At 43.9% G+C, this 24,269-nt stretch overlaps 1 protein-coding gene across 1 annotated transcript; it reads left to right on the top strand.

Annotated features, from left to right (window-relative positions):
* The first annotated feature begins 4,166 nt into the window (after window positions 1–4,166).
* Window positions 4,167–24,074, top strand: gpr37b (G protein-coupled receptor 37b). The gene is made up of 2 exons (XM_047575741.1): window positions 4,167–5,877; window positions 18,934–24,074. Exons 1-2 carry the CDS (start codon window positions 4,822–4,824, stop codon window positions 19,747–19,749), a joined length of 1,872 nt encoding a protein of 623 aa, XP_047431697.1. The 5' UTR covers window positions 4,167–4,821; the 3' UTR covers window positions 19,750–24,074.
* The last annotated feature ends 195 nt before the right edge of the window (window positions 24,075–24,269 follow it).

Below are 24,269 nucleotides of genomic sequence, written 5' to 3'. Positions count from 1 at the left end.
CAGCTTTGCAGGAATCATCACCTCTCCTGTGATGTGCTGAAGTTCATACTCTACATCATGGGAGTACAGTGGAAACATAAATCCATACGTTACATGCTGAATAATTGCTATGACTCTTTTTTCCCCTGCAAAGTCAGTAAAAGACTCCTCTGGCCACACTTCACGAAGACAGTTTTACAGTTCGGTAATTACAGCTAGAGGCTAACAGACTAATAAAAAGATCCACCATCCCACTGATTTATTTGGAGGAATAACGTCTGCAGACGAAACCACGGGGAAGTCGAAAAGTGTGAATAATTCACACGAGCGCGTGAGAATGAAAGTGTTTACTCTCCGGAACTTCTGAACCACGATCAAACTGAACCAAACTGAACGCTTCTATAATTCATTAGGCGCCCGTGCTCGTGGGCTTGTCTTTGTCGGTTTTGTTTAGCACGTGTGAACGCAACTCGTGGGGTGTCCGTGTGTGTCTCCTACTCGTCTTCGTTTGGCGCTTGTGTGTGTTTGTATAATTTATTCCGCGCACAACCCGCAGTGGAATCCATGAAATCTTCATGGCCCCTGCACGTTCCTCCTTTGCCGACTTCACGCCCTACTACACTCAAGACTCTTCCCTGCGCGAGCGCTGCGCGTCCTGCTGCGCCCTCGCTCTCTCTTATTTGTGTTTCATGTGTGTACTCGCCCGGCGCGTGCCCCTTAACACCCCTCTGTGTCTGCGCCGTGCCGCGTTTCCGCGCGTGACTACATCCGCGAGAGCACCTCTCCCGCGTTATCTCCACCCACACACGCCGACTCGCGGGGTCTCTGCGGACCACGCGCACAATAGACATGATAATTACATGTGAAGTGTTGCCCCGCGCCTTCCAGCCGATTAAAGCGGTGCCACAAGTTGCCGTGGCGGTGTTCTCAAGGTCACGCAGCGTGATGCGGAATGTTGAACTTGCAAAGCCCGTCAGATGCTGAGCGTTTACTGTGCGACTGGCTCTGCTCGCATCCGGCAGACAAACGGAAGAATCCAACGTTTCTGTTAATTAAAACGCGCCCATGCGTGACTCGCTGGACACGTGCAGCCTGCAAAGAAGACGCTAAAAGTTGATGAGAGATCCTCGCCTCTCCTTCAATCCGCTGCTACATCCCTTTGAGCAAATCACATTTATTATTTTTACTCCCTTTCGCCACAGGGATTATTAAACAGCCGCTGCATCCAAATTAGCTGCCGCGCACATGTTAAACTTTTTTCTTTCAAGTCACGTCAAGGTCAGATGAAGATGCTGGCACGAGAGGCTCAGTCTTCTGCACCCGCCGCCCCCCTGGTGAAACTTGGCCACGTGTGATGTGTGTGTACGGTGTGCGAGCGCGTTTGTGTTTGCGTGCTCCCCCTGACTGAAATTGGCTCCAGTCACCTATTTGATGTAGAAGGTCACCGGCTAGATGTCCACCGCGTCTGCCAAATCACGCTCCCCTCTCTCGGCCTCTCCCACAGTCCACATATGGTTCTTGGTCTGGGAAAACACACACACACACACACACACACACAGAAAGACAAATGAAGATAGACTGCAGGTGGTGTAAGTCATGTGAGTATCCGTGTGGAAGGTACACGTGTGCAAGCCTCCTAATAGACCCCTTCATGACATACATCACTGTGACGTCACGGCGTTAGCTGGAGGCAAACCAGAGGGGAGCTTGAGGCGAACATGGTCACTTGAAAAAATAAATGATGTCTTGCTGTATTTTTTGGTGCCAAAACCGAAAAACTTGAAATTTTATGGCATACCAGCCACTGCCAGTCGTAGACAACTTTGGTTTGGCTTTGGTGATTAAAAGAAAGGATTAGAGTGAGACAATCAACAACACGCACCCTTCACATCAGATAAGATTAATATGCAATGCATCATCAGTTTCAGCCTGGAAAATGTTATGGCTTAGACTAAATTGTGACTGAAATTACATTAAGCTAATCATTCGTTAGGGGATTCTTTTTACATGTTAATGCTAATGCTAACTGCCGGCTAACACAACATTAGTTGTGTGTTTCAGGGGTGTCCAAGTAGAAGTTACATTTACTACGTTACCCTTCGCAGTGGTTCCACTTACTTACTTCTTGTAAGTGTCTTTGTTGAAGAGGCTTCACTTGATAAAGACAGACCAGATTTTGTCCCCTCTCAGTCCTCCTTTGGTCAAATTGTCCACCCAGTGAGTGGGAAGTGTAGGGATCGTGAATATTGTCCCATCAGACAGTCACCTTTCTAAAATAACACTCACAGAGAGTAGGTGTATTTGTATATTTTCTAAAATATGCGTTTTCCTCATCCATTCGTGCCAAAACAGTACATTGAAATATGCTAACTGGTGTTTACAGGCTACAGTGTTTGAGGTGTTTTGCATCCAGTTAAGCCCTGCCCCTCAAAAAACGTCACATTGTTTACAAACCGTGAAGGGGTTTATGTCTAAATTTATTTCACCTTTGCAGATAAGTGTCTACTCAACTTCCAGTCATGTTGTTTGGCTATATGTGCGTTCTGTCATGTCGGTTAGATTTTCCCACAAGGGTGCAGTATGTGGTGATATGAGTCTCCAGCGGCGAAGAGTGGGTCCATTTACAGTACTCAAAGCGCTTGAGAGATAATATGCTCATTTCATTTAGTCCCGAGAGTCTCTTGAATTATTGACCGAGCCACTGGACATACTTACTCAAGGGTTGTGGGTATGTGTGTGCGCGTGCATTTAATCACCATTGTCACATATCCTTGAATATACCATTAGCAGTCTGTTCGTCAGGTGTACGACCTCAGCCCTTTCACATGAACTATTTTAAGTTCATTTTTACAGTGGTCGAAATTCAGATTCTTTACTCAAGTAGTAAAGGTACAGCAGTGTAAAACCACTGCTTGCAAGTAACAGCCAAGCATAAAAAATCCTTACTGTACATAAAAGTCAACAGGAACATAGAATTAAAGCGCTGGTTTAACATTAGCACGTTAGCATTGTAGCTGCTGCAGTTTAGGCTAGTTTAAACTGCTTTATGTGCAGTTTTTTTTTTTAAACAGAGACAGCTGATAACTCTGAGTGTGGAAAGGAGAAAAGTTCTGCACAACTGTGTTTCAGTTTGGGGATTCTTCCTGTGCTTTTTGATTGATTTAGAAACCTTTAGTGAAAAGAAGCCACATAAAAGGGGAAAATCACAATTTAGCGGAGCTGTTGTCAGCTCAGTGACATCTGAAATGTGACCCTGACTAAACACTACTTTTTGTAAATAGCTGGAAAAGTAGGAAACTTTTTAATCTTAAACAATATGTTGTAATTTTATATATTGGAAGCACGTAGAATAATGAAACTGTCAGAATTTTTTTTTCATCATATCTGCCTGTTTGCTGACTCACGTTGTAATCTCTCTGTTTTCAGATTAGTTAATCCCCTGCATTAGTATCTACCCCCTCCGGGTAGGATTACTGCGGACTTGATCACTTCTGTATATGGTCGCAATACTTTTTAGAAGTCTGTCATTATCTAGAAATCACAGTAAGATACTGGGACACACAGACATGTTGTATAGATATATAGTTGAAGGCACAGTTAAGCTAAAGCTTAGGCTAATTAAAGTGCATTAACCTCAAGGTCTCAGCAAATTTTACATTAATCTCTACAATTCAAGTGTTTCATTCAGAAGTGGCGCTTGCAGCCGGCCACAATCTCTGACAAAAGAGGAACTTTACAGAGGAACTTTTTACAGAGTTAACTTTCCAAAACTATTAACAGTTAAAATGCAGCAAGTGTGTTAAGTTTAATGGTTAGTCTGGAGACGTTGGTTTAACATAAATAAAAATGTGCCTGCGGGGAAATAAATTGATTTATTAATGCAGCTTTTCGGTTGACCTGCAGATCACATGAAGATATCTCAGACTTTTCCCTGAGAGTTTATGATCTTCCCCCCAATGACAATTTCGATCCTGCTGAAATATATTAGACTGGATGGTATGTGTCTGAGTGCTAATATCACAGCGCCGCCTGTGCGTAAAAATTAAACACTGGCTAATGTGTTTATTTGTACGTATTGTCGGGCGTGGCAGGCTCTTCTGCCGGGGGGGCTCTAGCCGTAGTCTGCTCCGGGGCTGCAGGATGCTCCATGATGGATGAGGAGTGACAGATCGGGGTTAGCCGCCAGGGGAGTCCATTTTCTTCCAGTGCACGGTCATACACGAGGAGGGGAAAAAAAAGGCGAAGGAGGAGAAAGAGACAGAGAGAGAGAGGAGACCGATTTCCACCCCTCCTCTTTCCCTCTCTTTCACTCTCTCTCTCTACTCCCGTGCATCACACCCTAGTGGGCTTTACCCGGACTGCACCGCATTGACGCTGCTGCTGCCGACCCAGCCCAAAGAACTAATACACCAGCACGCACACACACGCACACATACGGGGGATCTGTTTCACGCCAATGCCCGCTGCTGGAAACTGGATGCTGTGCAGATTGCGTGCGTGGATGTGCAACAAATACCTCTCTTTCGCTTCTGCCACAGCCCGGAATCGGACACTGATTCTCTGTCCTGCGTGGTGATGTGAAGACTTTGAAGACGGGAGTGACGGAGAGGATTATTGCAGCTGCAGCGCAGAGTGCACAACAAGACGCCGGGATATTACTCCCCAAGTTTGCGGGGCTCGCGACGCGAATGTGGCTTTACACTTGCAAGCCTGCGCTCTCTCCACTGCGCTGCGTGCAACATGGGTGTTGACTGAAGGGGAAGAGTGTCTCGGCGCTGCCACTGAGGTATGAGGATGCACTCGTGAGCATTAAAAAAAACTGCGCTCAGTAATTCCCGGACCATGCAGATTTTGCCGCCTAGGACGTTGTTTGTGTTGTTGGCCCACACGCACGTACTACTGTCTCTGAGAGATAATGGGGAAAGTAAAGAGGACAACAGCAGCAGCTCGCACTCTGGAAGGACTTTCCACGGGTCGCTCCGGGAGAGTCATCAAAACAAAGCCCGGGACCGCGCGCTCTTGCCGGGGTACGCCACAGGTGCGTCCTCGGCGGAACTGCATGCGCAGCGGGCAATTATCCGAGGGTTCCTTAACTCCACTCACCCCTGGAAGAGGGTAATTGGGGGAGAATTGAAGCGCATTGGACACAACAAACGCGACTTCAATAGGACTGTGACACCCATGGAGGATCCCAACGCCGTCTCACATTGGGACCTGACGCGCCACCACAATAAGAGGATAAAGTTGAATGGCGGTCTTAGTAGTACGGGGACGCCAGCAGGTGGACACTACAATGTGGATAAGCCCCCTTCAATGGGTCGGGGAGATGGAGGAGGGGGGCAAGAGGAGGGCGACAGGCACAAGAGAGGCACAAAAGACGAGCAGAAGAAAGCCTGGAAGAGGGGGAGAAACCGGCCGAACAAAAGCTCATTGGTGTTGGCTCAACCTCACGCATCGCCGTGGGAACCCATCCCCAAGCCGCTGGCCCTCACCTCCACCGACCTGCCCTTTGACCTCTTCACCAGGAGGACCGAGTTTTTCACTTTCCGAGAGGAGAACCCGTGGGACGCCACGCCGATCACGCCCCCGAGCTCGCAGGACTTCGGGGACGAGATCAAGAACCCTTTTTACCCGGTGACAAGTGAGACTTACGGTGCGTACGCGATCACGTGCGTGTCCGGGGTCATTTTCCTGGTGGGGATAGCGGGAAACATCGCCATCCTGTGCATCGTGTGCCAGAACTACTACATGAAGAGCATCTCCAACTCTCTGCTGGCCAATCTGGCAGTATGGGATTTTGTGCTCATCTTCTTCTGCCTACCCATGGTGGTTTTCCATGAACTGACAAAGTCCTGGCTGCTGGGAGAATTCACCTGCAAAGTGGTTCCCTATGTGGAGGTAAATCTAAAGCTGTCCTTTCATTCATTCTACTCTGTATGGCTTGGGGACAATCGTTTCATATTGGAGCGAGTTCGAAGCAGTGCCTGTAGCACCGTCTTCTGCAGAGATTACAGTCACGTACCTTGTCTGAATGTGATCGCGCCTCTATAGTGACAACACCTTCTGGTCTTTGGGTTGTGACAGTAAGGTTTCACACTGTCGTTACATGCGCGTGGAGCTGTGAGTTGCGTTTCAGTCTTAAAGCCCAGCAGGCCGGAAAGCGCGCAGCCACAGCTCCGGCATGTCAGCCAGTCAATATCAAGGCCACTCTGTTTGTCACTTGTTCACCTGCTGCAACTGGAGAGAGTCTCACCTCGCCCTCGAGGCATCTGACACGCACATACGTACACAAACAGACACCAGGATGTTTGACAGTAACTCGCACAACACCGCTTCTCTTTCATTTTCATTACACACACAGCTGGTAAAATGTTAGCATGCAGGCGCTCCTCGTCTTGCTTTTTTATTTTCATTTGAATGCTAATGTTCTCGAGTGGAAGAGGTGATGCTAAACAGGCGGTTTAGACCACGTCGATACCGTCCCTTTGTGCGCTTACTGCAATTACACCAGTGTCAGGTGAATGTCTTTTGTGCGATACAGGGGCTTCCAGCTCACAGGTCTTAAGCTTGTTTTGAATTGGCCATTGTCCCAACCTGTCTCAAGGAGGGACTAAGAGAAGAGAGAGCCTGTGGGTTAAATACATTTGAACTGACAGCAGAGAAGTTATCTGAGATACCTAAGTAAGAAATACATTTTAAAGATTAAATATTTTTTTAATTATTACAGCAGCAGATTTTGTAAATTAGTAGCATACAGAAGTAAAGATTTGAACAGGTTTCAGTGGGTAAGTAGACTCATTTCACATAGGGTATATTGGTATAGTTCTTATTTCATAATGTTGATGTTACCGTAGAAACGGAAAGAAAAAGAAGACTACACGTAAGGAGAAACGAGGTCAGACTTTCACCAGCTCATAAACCGGGGACCAGAGACTACAGAGCCTGCAGACATCATGAAGTAATCATTTGAACAGGTTAACTGTATGCTGTCATCCTTATATTGTCTTCTTGAAGTGTTTTGCATGATTAGTTTTCATTGTTGAATTCAAGGCGCAGAGTTATAAATCAAAATACAATAGAAAAAGTGCCACTTCAGACAGATGTGGCGGCCCGTTTCTCCATTTTGCACTTGAACAAACCCCAAAGACTGCGGCCCACTGCGAGCTGCCGAATACGCTGATCAGGCGTAACATTATGACCACCTTCCTGACATTGTTACCGAACAGTTGTGACTCATCGGGGCGTCTTGTGGTGTCTGGAAACAGATTCTTGTTAGTGGAGATCTCTGGGTCCTATGGCTTGAGGGGAGGGTGTATCCACAGATGCTTGATCAGTTTGGGATCTAGTGAATTTGGAGACCAGGTCAACACCTTGTGCTGTTCTTCATGTTTTTTATTGAGTTGGTTTGTGTGTGTGCCTGTGTCAGGCTGAATCCTAGAGTGTCATTGCTATGGGGTGCGGGTTCCTGGTCCGGTCTAGGTGGGTGGTACCTGTCTAAGTAACACCCACACGTTTACGTTTCCCAGCAGAACACTGAGTTTTCACAATATGGTCGATGTTACTCACTTCTCCTGTCCGTGGTTTTAATGTTGTGGCCGATCGGCGTATGTTCTCCACCTGCATGAAAGGGAAATACCTCTTTACGCCAGCAGGCGGCTCTAGTCTGTGTTTGTCATTCATGAGGGGAAACTGGAGGAGCTGCTATTAGCTGGAAGGCAAGGCAGCTAGAAAGAGCCCACTGACCAAGACTAGGGCCACAGATACTGATGACAGCCTTTCAGATTGGTGACAGCCTTCAGGCGTATAAGTCCACCACTTAGCAAAGCCTGGTTGTTTGAAATGCAGGTGTGTTGCCTCTCAGTTGAAGAATCCTTTGGAGGAACTGTGGGGTCAGGGCCTAACAGCTAAATCTTGCCCGTCTCATCACTGAGACAAAGTTTCAGTCGATAGTCAGCATTATTAACGCAAAGGTCCCCCGACAATTTCATCTGCGTGCATTTATTTGACGCAGCCTATTATTACAAATCAGTACTAAGTAGAGATTACGTTGCACCCTTCACGGCGGTAGCATATATTACACAGTATATGTGCTGCTATTAGTTATTGCTCTGCTTTACAGTACATTGCAATCACCCCATGGCTGCATATGCTTTAATTACAGAGGGATCGGAGGGAAACAGAACCCCTACCTGTGTTATTGCTTATGAGTGACCGTGGGATATTATTTAATAACCTGACTAACACACTTCCGGTGCATAGACCATGTGGCTATTTTTAATACAGAGAATGTGTTTGTGAAGTAGTGGTACACACTCGCCTCCATATTATTTCATGCGAAGCTGCATTTTATAGAGCGTATCTGAGAGGACATGTGTGCAGCGTCCTGTCTGTGTCTATAAGGCCCTCAGTGTGTGCGTGTGTGTGCACAAAACAGGCCGTGAGTAATGCAGCCCGTGGCTCGCTGTGGAACATTCAGTCAAACAAACACACACACACACACACACCCTATGGAGTGACTTCATTCCCCACTTAACCCAAATCATTTCACAGGGGATATTAGCATTTGAAATAAAGACCCCGGGTCGCATGTGCGTGCACACAACATCCAAGCCCGACATCAGGTGCGTATGCATAATCAAAACGATGGCATAGATAATGCATGTATGTCCTCCGAGTCTGAGAAGCCTCCCCTGGCGCTGCCTTCAGTAGGCCTTGTTTCATTCGGTGTTTACTGGAGTACAGAGGTTCCCAAACCACAAAGAGATAGCGGCTGTCGGCGTGAGATGTGAGCAAACGCTTAAAATAAATAAATAAAGAAATAAAGAGGAAGTAGAGCTAACGCCAGGCTGCATTAGTCCAGACGTGCTCTAGTTTTGTAGCGCTGTTAGCGCAGACGACCCCTCTTGGCAGTGAGCGGCAAAGTCAGGCAAAAGTAATGGGCAGCGATTGCACCTGGCAGTTGATTGGGATGAGGCTTGAAACTAGGCTAAAATAACAAGTAACTGGCACAGCAAGCGTTTTGAAAAGCCAGAGGGGGGAATTAATCATTTGTCAAGGTCCATTCAAACCGTAACGTCTTTAATACTCATTAACCTAGTAAAAAAAAAAAGAAAAAGATGATTATGAATCTTCTGAAAACAGCATTACAAGATGTAACCTACAACAATTGTAGATGCATCTCTTTCAAGCTCGTTACTTTTGAACATACAACATATTTATAATGACAATACTATATACACTGCTGTATAATGGGTTAATGGAAAAAGTGTGCAGAATTTGTGTATATGAGCAACTTTGAAAAGAAGTAATTAGATCTGTGTTTGCCTTGCAATTACTGCACATCTATTTACATGTGCAACAGCCTAACTGCCAGTCCTGTTACTAGACAGACGTGAATGCGTTCACGCTTTCTCTTTTTCTTTTTTTTCTTTTTAAACTCATCTACAGCTAATTGGCAGTCATCATCGTCATGGGACATAAATCTAGCAACTCCCTAAAGAGATATTCTCGTTAGTCTCATTAGTGTTATATTGGCAATTCCAGTAACAGCAACTGTATAGGTTGAACCGTTATAGTCTGCATTGATTGACAGTATATATGCATTTTTAGATAGTAATGCTTTTAGATGTCAACACTTCGTAGCTTAAAGTGTCTTTATTTGAACATTTTAGCTCAATCTATTCAAATGTCCCTTTTTTTTTTATAGAAATGAGCTCGGTTTCTAAAAATCTATACGGTCAATAGCGTACTTTAGTTTGTGCCTCGTACATTTGGCCTCCTCTGTGTGCGCTGTACAATACCCTATAGTGAGAGACTGTAGGCTGTCTTTGCTATGGTACAGTGGGCTTCAGCATGCAGGGAGAAAGGGAGCGAGAGAGAATCGGTTTATTGAAGTAGTGGAGGAAACGGGGAAAGAGAGCAGGGCTGAACATAACCTCAGAGGACCAGACCTAGACCGATGTGTAGCATCTGAATTGGTGTTAATGGTAGGATGCTAACACACACTTTTAAGTAGTTAAATATAGGACTAATCTACATGTTTTTTCAGAAACCTACGGGAGTCGCCATGACAGAATTCTAGTATTCAGGTTCAACTTGTGGGTTTATTGGAAACCGTTTGAATCAACAGCTATAATGAGAATGTCCATGCCCTGAGCCCTACGCCCTGCACTCCATGTTAACATGGAGTGCAACGAGGAACGAAAGCTAGCGTCACTTGCAGCTTTAAAACTAAAATATCCTCTGAAGAGAGTGTGTGTTTGCTCCTACCATTTTGCCAATAAACATCCAACAGAAATGCACCGCGCTCCAGAGAATTCACCTTAAAATGATTCACTGTTTTGACGTTACAGGTCTTAATCTCAGATAAACTTGTAACTGTATGGACATTAATATCATAAATGACAGTTGTACTACATTTACTATTGCCATTTTATGTATACTTTCTGCTTGTGGTCCACTCCATTTCAGAGGCCAATATTGTACTGCCAATGTCAATGTAGCTATCAGCCATAGCTTCAATCTAACCAGTCCGTGAGAAATGGTGGTCGAGGCCCTGGCACAGAACTATCCCCATGACTTTTTAAAAACATCCTGTGCTATCCAAAGCTAAATGCCAACATTTACCGCGATGTTGACAGCTACTTAAACTGTAGAAATGTAGCCCTACCGACTTACGCTATGAATCATGGGTAACATTCAGAATTTAGGAAAAACATGAACATGAGGCAAACAAAAATGAATTCGACTGACAAGAAGAGCACCGACTAGCATTTGGGTGGCATTTTAACAGAGCGAGCCAGACTGATGAGCACACAAGTATAAGTTGCTCGCACCGGCGTAGTCTAGGTGCATAGGTTACACCGTCCAGTCCCGCAGAACTTATATGAGCCTTAACTAGGGATGGGCATCAATTTTATTGATATTTTATTGATTTTTGGTTTAGAGAAAGTAGGCGTTTATGGTTTTATTGAGTTTCTAAAGGAGAGATAAGAGCTTGTGTAAGAAACAAATAGGAAATTGGTCACTGGATCCTCACTAGCACTGTTCTGCTGAGACTTAGCGATAACTGCACTCGTTGACCGGAGATTGTCCAACACACGGTACTTTTGGTATTTAATACCATGCGTACTATCAACACATGTTTCAGTATGGTGGTGGTGTTGCCACCCTGAGCTTCAAATTATGGTGCCATGGAAGTTGCACATTGCAGTGTTACAGTCCTTTCTGGTGAAGTAAAGTCACAATCCAAAACTAGACTTGTAGAACCTCTTCAAGACATTTCCTCGTAGTAGCTTCTTGAGGTTTTTCAGAACTGAAGAAGCTACTCGGATGAGTGGCAAAACATCTTCAAGAAATTCTGCAAGTACAGTTGCCTTATTTCAACGATTCACGATTCAACGATTATTTCAATTTTCATGATGAAAATCTTCACAGACAAAGTGAAGTCACACTTTCGTTTCAGTCTTTCCGCCATCGCGTCTTCTTTGTCGTCACGTAATGTCAATGACGTGCTTCGCCGACTTGGATTATTCTTCTTACTGTGTTTTGCAAACAACATTTAGCCGCATTACCACCACCATCTGGACTAGGACGTAAAGATTTGTCACGAAAAGAATTGATAAGTGGAATCGATAAGCATGAAGGCTAACGATATCGATTAATCGGTTCTTTCAGAGAGCCGGTTCTCAATGCCCATCCCTAGCCTCAACCCTTTACAGATATCGCCTTGTATCCAGAAAGCAGATGAAAATAGGTCAGGTCTGTCACTGTGTACAGTTTTATGTATCCATCCCTGTGTCCGTTTGACTTTTTGTTCGAATATCTATCTAACAATCTCGCCTCTAGACAAACACATACACACAAAGTCAGTAGGGTGTGCTGATCCTCCAGATGGGTGGGATGGCCTTCTCTCTACTGATCAGTGCCCACGGCTGTTCTCCCTCTTTCACCCCATTTCTCTCTCTCTCTTCTCGCTCTCTCTCTGCATCAGCTAGCTGTGATTAGAAACAGGCCTCAGGGGGAAGACACACACACACACACACACACACACACACACACACACACACTATCTTGCAGACAGTATAAAAGCATTCAGGCACACCCACAGACCCGATTGTCCTTATACACTGAATGCACTCATACAGTTACAGTGTGTGCCGTGAAGCAACACAAATTAAGTACATAAACACACTCTGGATCTCGTGCCCTCTTAATTCCCAGCCTATCCATTAGGCACGCCAATGATAGTTAATTGGTATATGTGTAAATTATTCAGGGTATGTAATTAGTAGCTCTACATTATGCATCATGGTGAGTCCATTCAATCAGCTCTTTGTCCGTGCATGAGTAGATATTGTGTATCACACAACAGCATCAAACAAAGATTGGGGTTGCTTTCGGATGCAATTAACCAAATTGATAATTAGGCATGTAAATATGAAATATTCATCAGGTGAAATGCGGAAGAACAGTTTATCGGTTTTAGATCAACATGTCAGCATCGGAGTCAGCTTTAGAAGAGGAAAATAATGCGAGAGCTGTTGTAGTTTGTATCCAGCACTAGAAGGCATGAATCAATGACCTGGAATGGGACTTTTCCAGCGTGGCACTGAGCACTGAGAGCAGAATAAAATGTTTAATGTCCAGGGGAAATCTGCCACGGGTCAGGGTGTAATTTAATGGAGGAGAAATTTATTGTCTGGAAAAGAAACAGCCTTTTACACTGTAAAAGGCTGAGACAAGAAAGCAATCACACAGAGCATTGTTATAAATGTAATGAAAGAAAGAAAGGAGCACTTATAGCAGTTGCGAATTCCACGGATCTTTGTGCAGATACAAGAGGAGTATTGATCTCGTCATCTGACTCAAGAAAGAAAATGTCAGTCATTGAAGGATTTAAGAATTGGAAAAGGAAATTGGTGAAATGAAAGCCCCATCTTCCGAGGAAGCTTTAAGGTTTATCCTTAAACAAATCTCTTCTTCTCCACAGATGCAGTTTATCTTTAAACTGCTACTTTAAGAACTTTTCTTTTTTTTTTTTCTTTTTTTTTACCACAAGGCCACGGAGTAACTGCAACCTGCTTAAAAATGGGCGAACACTCATAAGGAGACAAGAGATCTCAGCTTCATGATGACATGATTGAGGCGACGACCACGACCATGTGCGACTGATGCCAACAGTTGATTGAGACACAATGCAAAAACATTGAGGAATTCCCTAAAAGTTAAACACAAAGAAACACCGTCCACAACTGTAGTTCCAGTCACCAAATACGTTCACGATGCTGATAGCAGGTTTGAAGAGCTAACTAATATATTTTACTCTGCTTGTTTCAGTTGGAAACGTTTGACGTGGGAAACATACAAAAGGGTTACCATGGCAACCAAAGCCTGGAACAGCTAACGCTGTAAAACGGTGGATGATGAGAGAACTTTATGTCATTTGATGACAACTAAGCCATGTGCGCAATAACTGAGTGACCCCATCCACAGAGCAAGGTCTCAAGATTTACATTGGAACCACAAGAGGAGCATGCGTCGAGAATGTTTTTGCTAATCGACAACAGAATAGGTTTTCAAACAAAAGAAATACACATGCAGACACACATGCGCTCACAAATGGGCTTGCATTCTAACCCTCATCACTTCTCCGCCTCTCTTGGACGTGGAGCCCGGCTGACGGATGGCTGCTGTCAGAGGCAGGGTCTCTGGTTAGAGTTATGGTCTGCTGGAGCCTGCACTGGGTCACACACTCAGCCTAGACAGAGAGCTGCAGCTGGAGTAACCCTTTGTCTCCCAGGCTCGTCGCTGTAAGCAACAGTGTACGTGTGTGGCTGCGTTTGTGCATTGTTGGGTTTGGACAGGGGTCTATTCATCACCTGATAACACCCATTACCCCCTGACGGTGTCTGCAGTCACAGGACGACTGCACATGGTCCACCAGCCCTTGTTAAAACCCAATTAATAACTCGAGCCTTTGTGCCGCCATCTCACTGAACCTTTAATCGAGAGGTTAATGGGCCGTTATTAAAAACAGCATCAAGGGAGAACGTCTTTCTCACCTGCTGCGCCGATAGACTCCCAGACTTCGAGGCACCCAGAAGCCAGCCTTTTCATGTTTGGGGTTTTATTTTCTGAGCTTTTGAAGTCCAAGGTTAATGGGAAATGGGTGATATATAACGGACAAAAGTTACTTTACATTATCCATTCATGTGGTTTTGACATACATACTTGATAACAAATGAGTAGTCAATAGATAATAATAGTTAGATAGATAATCCATAACAATGTGTAATGAAGTAATGCTCTACACACATTTTAGCTTTGTAGCGTGTTGGTGCCATGTTGGTTGTTTGGGGTTTTTTTTAAGGTAACCAAATGTCCCGTTTTGTCCCTCAGCTAAAGCTGTCTCTAAAAATGTCCCCAATTTTAGCTTTATGAATGAAAAAAATAAAGAAAAATGTTGCACGCAGACTACAGTTATTATGGTAGCCAGTCGTGCTCGTGTTGGTGTTGCAGACATAGCAGTTATATATGGATAAATATGTCAAAACAAATGAAACCCTAATTGTTCCTGTTTCTTCATTTTATCTTGGCAATATTAGTCTTTCATCCCTGGGTCCATGCAAACCTGTTTTACTACTAGTGTGGGATTACTCTACAATATTTACTCATCATCACAGTAAAATAGTCCATCTTTAGTCAATCTACTGCATTAAATTCTCTCTCAACCAGTAGAAAATGTTGTGAACACGTGATTATGTACAGAAAAAAAAAACAATACCGTGATATACATTTTGGGTCATACTGCCCAGCCCTAAGTTAATCATATAATGTGTTAATTTGTGACATTCAATTGTGCTGGTAGAGGGGTTTTCTATCTGTTTCTACAGAGAGTTGCTACATGAGAAGGGTAGCAGTCTTCTCATATAACTAAATTAAATTCCCAAAATGTCCAACCAGTCCATTAAAGGGAATTTAGAGGCACGGAAACCTCTAAAAGTCTGTCTGGTTTACTTTGAGGTTTCCGGATTATTGCATTACTGTTTTAAATAATAAGATTTCCTGGCCCGAAGATAACAGGTCTGCGTTTATGGCTGCAGGTAAAGTGAACATGACAGGGTCAAGGCTGAGAAAAAAAAAAAAAGAAAAAAAAAATGCCACATTACCATAGTTAATCATACTGAAGATGTTGTAGTTGTTTCATCATCTCGTCACTTTAGGCTGTCTCTGGGGGCTGCGTTCACTTTCTTTTCCATTCTTCTTCTGTCTGTTATTTCACCCCCTCATTTGCATAACCCCCGTCCACAAACACAGCTCCATTCCCCCACCAGCCATGACTCTTTGACTCGCTCTCTCTCTCATCTGCCCTCCGGTACAAAGCAATGCTTGTTCGCCCTGCCCTTTCTCTCCGCCCTGACACGCTGATCAAAGCTGGGGTTTCCTGGTCCTCCATGACAGCCTTTAAAGCCATCACGGCCCTGTTGTTTAAACCATGAAATATTCACCAGGCTCAAGCACCTGTCCGTGTGTAGTGAATGGGTATTCGTGTGAGCCAAAAGTGGGTCACGTATAGAGCTGATATGATGCTTCATTAACTATTAAAAATAAGAAGAAATGCCTTGTTTTCAGGGGATGTAGGACCAGTCAATATGAACGTAATTGTGATTTGCAAGGCTTTCAAAAACACCTTGTTGTTCGGTGTTGAAACACTTGACGTGCTGTAGCCTTTTAAGTGCACACTGCATGGGGGCAATAGCAGGCAGCAATTTCACTGAATCTTCTTTACACTGACAGGTGAGTCAGAGAATGCTTTGTATATGTCGGCGACATGTGGCATTTGGGCCTTTTTTTTGTTTGTATTGTGTTCACACCAGGGATGAGCAAAGGCTGTCAAACTCCCATTTAAACTTAAGTGCCGTAACAACTCCAGACTGACGATCATCTTGTCGTGGATAGTAAACAAAACACAAAATGGAAGGAGAGATGGAAAGGTGGTTTGGTGCGGCTGCTGGAGTAATGTGGGCATTATACTGAACCATTACAGTAAAGAGGGAGCTAAGTTGTAAGTGGCAACGCGTTCAGTTTACCAGTCAGACTTAATCTCACCAAGGATCAGTTACTTTGACTTAATGAAGGCGGGTACAACAAGCTGAAAACTGGTTCCTCCATAGGTTGGCTTGGTGTAGCCTCAGAAATAGGGAAGGAATGTTCAAAAGCACCTTAAAGAAGAGCTGCTGCAGCTTCGTGTTGAAAGGTCCATTTGAGGCTTAAGCCCGTTTCACATCGCACGAAAAACCCGGCAGTCGACCCAGGATTTTATAGACTTGACTTCGATATGTGAACAGGAATGCTGCGTCGACCCATTAATTTACACCATGATGTTGATGTACCTGCCTGTCACATTCTGATTTTGTCACTGAACGGCCTGTCAGACTGTGCCATTGTAGAAGCTCCAGGGCTGCGAGCAGCTCAAAAACAGAGCAAAGTTTTCATCTCCGCCTATAAGAGACCGATCTCTGAAGGCCAGAGATTTTTGTCCATTTTTTTTATTCAAACAAATCATATGTGTTGTCACACGATTGTTAATGGAAGCGCATGGGTGAGTTAGTCCTAGCCAAGCTGTTCAGCATCTGTGGAGAAGAAGAGATTTGGCGCACTTAAATGTGTAATGATGAGATTGTCGACATGATTACGTATGAGGGGGAGGAAAAAACAGGCACGCAGCTCTCACAGTGGGTCAGCCCGGGACTGCTGGCAATGTGAAAGCGCACCAAAGGCAGGTCGACCCAGGTCTGAAAATCCTGTGTCAACGTGGTATTTTTGATGTGAAAGGGGTATTACTGGGTGCCTCCTGCTGGGAGGAGGTCCCAGAGTAGACCCAGAATACGCTGGAGAGATAATAAATCTCCAAAGGCTTAGGAAAACAATGGGGTTCCTCACAAGGAATTAGAATGTGTTTACCAAGTTCAAGTGGAACCCTGTCTTTGGATAAGTAGATGGAAAAAGTGGAATTGTAAAATATCTACCAAGTACAGAAGTACTGAATATTGAATAACATAAAACAGATTTTGAATAAATCACTTACGGAGATGTGGCTGTGTAGGTCTCCCTTATGCCTCCAAACCAGTTGTAACTCATCAGAGAATAGACATGGGCCTTCTGGGGGCGTCCTGTGGTGTCAGGCAACATAATGTTGTCAGTGGGGGTCTTTGGGTCTATTAGCTTGAGGGGAGGGGCTTCTGTGGATCAGGCTTGTTCGAATGGATCCCACAGATATGGAATTTAGTGAATTTGGAGGCTTTTGTGTTGTAACCATTTTTGTGTGTCTGTGTTAGGCTGCATCCTACTAGGGGGTGGCTGCTGTCATGAAGGAATGTCATTGCTATAGGGTGGGGGGTGTCTGATCCGGTCTTTACATGTCTAAATAACATCCACACGAATACCAGGTCTAAAAAGACAGTCAGTGTTATTTACTAAGTGGTCGTAATGTTATGCCTGATCAGTGTATCACCTAATTCTAAACAATTAATTTTTTCGGTTCTGGCTGCATTTCAAAACCACTCACTGCAAACACAGCTTGGCGCCAGGTTATAAACCGTCTTGGTCCAAAAGTGCAGTCACATTGATCACAGTTACTGGTCAGAGCGCTACAGCCTGTGGGTGGTTTGTCTCCTCCACTTACCCCCTCGCAGTTCCGTATCGTCACCCTTCATTAGCCTGCTTAGGACCTCCGTGTGCATCAGGGTCAGTGCGTGTGTGTGTGTGTGTGGGTCAGGCCTGCATACACTGAACCGTGTGTTTGTACATCTATATCTGTCTCGGAAGTATGTGTTTACAGCTCTAAGGCCGTGGCTCACTGGGGCCATCTGGGAAGCGGGTTGCTGTAATTAAATTGGAAATGAAAGGAGGAAGGGAAGAATAAAGAGAAACAGAGGAGAGTGGAAAAAATGAGAAAGTAAACTGGAGTCAGGGAGAAAAATGTGGGCAAGGTGAGGCCAGATGGGGGAATAGGAGGGATCGGGGGAGGTTTGAGCAGATGTGGTGCTGGAAGGAACCGGTTCATGTCAGGACAGAAAGACAATCGCACACACGCTCATAGGCAACACGCTCCAGCTGCAGAGCAACATTTTGTCGAGCGTCCACCGTTAGTCCAACAAATGCTGAGGAAATTTGTCCACACGCCGACAATTTGTAGACTTTTGTATTTGGAGAATGTGACGGCAGTGCCAGGTAATTAGCCGAAACATGGTTTTGAGAGAGGGATTAACGGGAAAAATGTTGAGGGACTTTGTTAATTAGTAAGGCTGTCATTGAACAGGAGGTGTGAAAATATATCTGAATGAGTGAAGGAAGCGATGACAGCTTTTAATCCGCCCTCTGCGCTTTCATGTGTCTCTCACTCGCAGTAACGCACATTCAGGGATACTACAGAGTGTTAATAGCAGCTTAGGGGCTTCCATTGTGCTTCTGCTGCTCCACCATTTGTAAGTGTCAGGTGGACCTAAAGGCCGGAGCCATCTCTGTGTGTCCGGCTGTTAATGTATGTGGCAGTGGGAGACGCGAGCTACTAGAAAGACATTTATTTTTGAGAGTTACAAAAGGATTTACTCGTTTATTTCAGCCCTTTTGAAAAGTAACGACACTTTCTGCATTGTAGTTAACGCAGTTAATTTCTGTGATGCTTTATAGCTTTCTTTACAACTTTTAATACTGTCATAGAAGTGTTTTAATTGCTCGAAACTACCTCCAGCTGTAAGCACTTTGTCTTCTGTAATTCAGCCATTTGTATGCCGAAGAATAGTTTTAAGATATGAACAGTTCATGTGAGGCAACGTGGTGCCTCTGCAGTCCATGAAGACTCATCCCTTTACATTCAGTGCACTTAATGACTTCAGTTATGTTATTTTTTTTATGATCCATGTTAAGAACTTCCCTTTTCTCTTCACTCAGGTGGCCTCCCTGGGCGTGACCACGTTCACCCTGTGCGCCCTGTGCATTGACCGCTTCCGTGCCGCGACCAACGTCCAGATGTACTACGAGATGATCGAGAACTGCACGTCCACCACTGCCAAGCTAGCCGTCATCTGGATCGGCGCCCTCCTCTTGGCCCTCCCGGAGCTCCTCATTCGACAGCTGGTGACGGAGGACACGGGCATCCCGGACGAGCCTCCGGTCGAACGCTGCATTATCAGGATATCCACCTCGCTCCCCGACATGCTCTACGTTCTGGGCCTGACGTACGAGGGAGCTCGGCTGTGGTGGTGCTTCGGCTGCTACTTCTGCCTGCCGACCCTCTTCACCATCGGCTGCTCGCTGGTCACGGCGCGCAAGATCCGCCGAGCCGAGCAGGCCAGCGTGCGCAGCAACAAGAAGCAGATCCGGTTAGAGAGCCAGATGAACTGCACCGTCGTGGCGCTGGCGATCGTCTACGGTGCGTGCGTGGTGCCCGAGAACATCTGCAACATAGTTTCGGCCTACATGGCGGCCGGCGTTCCCGAGCACACCATGTCAGTCCTCCATCTCCTCTCCCAGCTGCTGCTCTTCTGCCGGGCCGCCGTGACGCCAGCGCTGCTGCTTCTGCTTTGCCGCCCGCTGGGCAGGGCCTTCCTGGACTGCTGCTGTTGCTGCTGCTGCAACCACGCTCCCTCCTCGGCCACGGCCAGTGACGATAACGAACACGAGTGCACCACCGAGCTGGAGCTGTCGCCGTTCAGCACCATCCGCAGGGAGCTGAGTAACTACACACCTGCTGGCTCCAACTGCTAAACTGACGTTCCTCATCAGGGAAGGAGGTTTCGCTAGCCCGCTATCTGCCCGTGGCTAGTATGTCTCAGATCCGGCTAGGAGAGATTTGCCTTACCCAGTCCTCTCGAATTTTTACATGGGTGCATGAAGAAGGGCAACACTGAGAAATCATATTCACCCAGTGGTCCTCAACTTACCAGTAACTATATAACCATTATTTTCCAGTACAGCTAACACTCACGCCCTGGGGTGCTCTTCAAACAGGGTCACAACATGTTTTTAGCAATCCTGCCTGAAACCCTTAAAACTTACAAACCTCCCTCCTGTAGGCCTTGTATGCCTAAATATCTTTTGGCAGCGAATGAACTCTTAACCTGTCGAATGCCTGGTCCTCTCAAGAGAGAAGAAAATTAACCAGATTCTAAAAAAAAAAAACTAAAGGCAACAACATTTATTCTGTAAAGTGATCATACAGAGCATTAGTTGGCCAACAGTTTGTGACGATAAACCACCACTAATTACATTTATGTATGGGGGAACTCTGTACTATAAAGCTTAAGGGACAAATGATCAATCAAGTTCCAAATGTATCACTGTATCAATGGGGCCTAATCAATCCTAAAGTGCACCTTGTCTAATGACTCAGTTTTAGCACCCAGCTAAACATGTAGGCTGACACTGCCTATAGAGGTACACCACTAAGTTTACAGACTACATCTGCTGTAAATGTACAGCTCGTCTAATGGTGCACATATGGGACCAAGGCTTACGATAATTAAAGCTAGCGCAGGGCATCTTGGTTGTAATATCAGTTTGTAAAAGGCAAACAAAGAGAAGAGAGGGGGACTGCATTGGAGAATCCAAATGTACACTTACACTGTATATTGAAAAACATCCAATTGACTCAGATGTAACTGGGCTGGTCTCAGAGTACAACAAACACGGACATGTGTGGAATTAAAGGGTTTGGAAAAGGGACAAATTGAAATCAAATTGGAGGCGAACGAAGGGGAGTGGAATCGAATCAGACTATACGGATCAAATTGAATGGAGGTGATGGATCTCAACACCGTGGAATAAAACTGAAAAGGGACGGACTCAGCACGGACTGAAGTATCTGCACTACACTGTTGTATCATGTTACGCCTTACACATTGGGCTGTATATATACTGTACACTTTATTTGGTGCTCTTATGATGAATGCGCTGTAAACAACAAATCCATAGGTTCGACTTAGAATCACAAGGAACTGAGCTGCGTACTTTGTTTTGGGTCAAGAAGACGACAGATTACAGTTACATGTGAGTATGTGGAATACGTGAACAATGGCAGTGGTAGAAGATAACAACAAAACACTGAAGAGTTTCACTGAGCTGTTTTGGAAAATTTCTCCTAAATCTTTAGACGTATGCAAGAGTTGCTTGACAGAAGCGTGGTGGCACTTTATTTTACAGTACAGTCGTGACTTCTGTTTACTTGATCACTGATAAATACGGAAATGTTCGTTACTGTAACTAACGTTGTACAGTTCAGTAGATGCAATAATTAACTTTTATCCACATTTTATTTATATGTTGGTACAGAAATATAATTTCCGGTAGTCAGTTCTATTATGCGGCATTTACAGGGCAATAATTATCAATCATTTATTTAACAATGAAGCCACATTATTAACCTATTTTTTAAAATAGTGCCAATACTGCATAAACAAAGTGTAAATACTAGATAACTGCTAGAGGATTGTAAATATACAAGGGATTATAGATTTGTACCAATAAACACTCGAAAAATCATATTTATTTTATTTTATTTATTTACGCTCTCTGAACTGTAAAACAAAGTGCTACAATTAACCTTAAGGCAAGACCATGAAGGACCATTCGCTAAACCCCTCCCCTCGACCAGTGATTGTTCAGTCATACTTTAGCTATCGCGGCTAAGCGCAACAGATTTGTCAACTTTTGTACTGCTGCTTGGTACTTAGCATTTAAACACAGCTGACATTTAATAAAATAAAATAAAATAAAATAAAACAAATACACAAGCCCCGAAGTGCAAATTTGTTTGCATCTTTGCCCAACTAGCTTCTTCCCTACAGGGTACATGCTATGCTAATGTTAACTGCTTTCTTTGATATTTTATCTGGAAAGTTTACACAACCCCAAACATTGTTACTCGAGATACTGTTTAGCGAAATGCAAGTCCTCATTTTGAAAACTTTTCTCTAATAAGCGTAAAAGTGAAAACAAACAAGAATACAAACAAGTAGCCTTTGCAAGCTAAGCAGCCAAGAACGTTAATATTAGAAAATAAACAGATGCAGTTTTCCCTGAACATGTAGCTTTAGCTTTTATTTAGCGTGGTCATACTGCATGTAGCTTTTAAGCTCATATTTAAGACGGAGGACTATCATCGAGTCAGCTGAGGACAGCATTTTCAACCAACGTGAGCTACTACCATTAGCTTCGTTAGCTAGCTAAAGCTGGGTAGTGGCTAGCTATAAATGGATAGCTTGTTTTTTCCTACCTATGTCTGAAATCAAGGACTATTTTGATGGTAAATCTGCCACCATTATTGCTACAAACTGTACGTATGTGTCATGTCATACTAAAAAAACACGACAAGTGTAGCATCTATAACTATTGAGGGCGGGGCCTAGCAAACAGTCAGTTTTACAGTGTAAAAAAAAAACTCTTGACCTCAACAGAGAGAGGAAGTCCCGTCACTTTGGGTGGACGACCATGTGACTTTATTTCAAAAAGGACATTATATATATAATTCAGGTATAAAACTGAAAGATGTGGCACCTTCAAAACTACCTAACTTCAGAAGTTAGCGAGAGCCACTGAATTTTAAGATAGGTAGCTCAAACATAGAAGTGTGTTTCAACTATTTTAATACATTTTTCTTCCTATTTCACAAAGAACCAAGTGAAATGTGCCAAGGTTATGGCAATGTAGGCTACAATGTGCAAGATTACAGTGTAGCTCCACAGTTTCACGTAAAAAAACTGAATTTAAATCGCCAAAATCGAGGAGCAATTCAATGTATGAAACACATATATTTGGCTGTCATACATTCTTCTTTTTACTGAAATAAGGTTCCACATTGTCCACCAGAAGGGATTTCATCTCTCTATTAAACTTTGCAGTTTCATTACTTGAGCTTTTAAGGAGAACCAATGAAATGTTATTCACAGTGTATAAATTTACAAGTGTATTGTACTGTAAATCTGTTTTCTTAATCCTACTAATCAGACCTGGGTCAAATCAAGTTTCAAATCATTAATTCTCTTCAGACTTCAGTCTAAAAAATTCTTAAAAATGAAAATGACTAAACACTCATTATATAAGCTCTCACAGGAGATTTTTAGTTAAGGTTAGAAGGTGCAGTCGCTTATGGCTAAAAATATTTTTTTGTGTGTGAAATTTCAAAATATCAATGTTTTTAAGATTTAAATGCAGGATTAATAATGGTGAACCTGGTTTTGACCCAGGTGTGATGTTCATCGGTATACTGTATATTGCGATGAATCTTTTGCATATGATTCTGCACTGCCAAACACCCTCTCTTTCTGTCTGTCTCTTGTGCTCTTGTGGTAGTAGCACTATCTCTGGGTGTCTCTCTCAGCATGGTGGTCAGTTTACATTTAGACCCATCGCTACAGGAGGAATATTACTTCCAGAGAACAGGAATCAGCTGTGGCCCCTTTTGCATCTAATGAACTCTGGTAGAACCTGGTGGGTGTAGCCTCTGGTTGGCGTTGCCTGTAGTTCAAGTTAATAGAGGATATGAGGAGGAGGTCTGCAACACAATCCCCTGCAGCCTGTTTGACATCTTGTTTTATTATCATCGCTGTCAGCGTATTGTTGGCAAATATGTAAACCTGTCCAGGGATCTTAGTTTTGCGGACTTGCACAGTTTTTCACCTGGAAAAACTTGGGCTTTTTATATGTAATCCAGTCAGTGAGTTCATCTAAAGCCTTCCTTCTGATGATGATGGGACCTCCGTGTAAACTGACCTCTAAATCTGATTTTTTGCATATTTCTGGAAGTATAGCTCATAAATGGCTCAGTGTGTAGTAACGTGGTTGAATCTATTGATGAAGTGATTCTTGTAAATCAGTCAGTGAGACGTTTATTCTGAACTTTGTGAGTATCCTCTTCACTCTGAGCGAAATGTGTCTGTATTTGATACCTGAAAATGTAAGCACACAACCACTATTGTCTCTAAGTCTAGTCACTGGTTTCTAAATAGCTTTTTATATAGCCAAAAAACTGTCCCTTTGTTTATCAAAGACCTTTATCTTGAAAACTGTATATTAAAATCCTAAATGTACCATTACTGTGGTGTTGATTTACTAGATGTATTAAGGTTATTACCTTTGGACTGGTTACAAGATCACCTCTTTCCCAATGTCAGCAGGGAGCAGCTCCAATGCCTCCGCAGCCCGGTTTCATGATGAGAGTAAAGTTACGTGCAGGTGGGCCATCATCTTTCACTGTTTCACGTCAATCAATCGCTGAATTGAAGAACTCT

The sequence above is a fragment of the Mugil cephalus genome, chromosome 22 (genome assembly GCF_022458985.1).
Source record: "Mugil cephalus isolate CIBA_MC_2020 chromosome 22, CIBA_Mcephalus_1.1, whole genome shotgun sequence".
Lineage (NCBI taxonomy): Eukaryota > Metazoa > Chordata > Actinopteri > Mugiliformes > Mugilidae > Mugil > Mugil cephalus.
Note: the sequence above shows the minus strand (reverse complement) of the source record. Positions and strands in the feature narration are given on the sequence as shown.

Bases quoted from the DNA above. Each gene is read 5' to 3' on its own strand.
- gpr37b (XM_047575741.1), top strand. From the start codon at position 4,822: ATGCAGATTTTGCCGCCTAGGACGTTGTTTGTGTTGTTGGCCCACACG. The intron at 5,878-18,933 runs GTAAATCTAAAG...CTCTTCACTCAG, and splicing joins AAGTGGTTCCCTATGTGGAG to GTGGCCTCCCTGGGCGTGAC.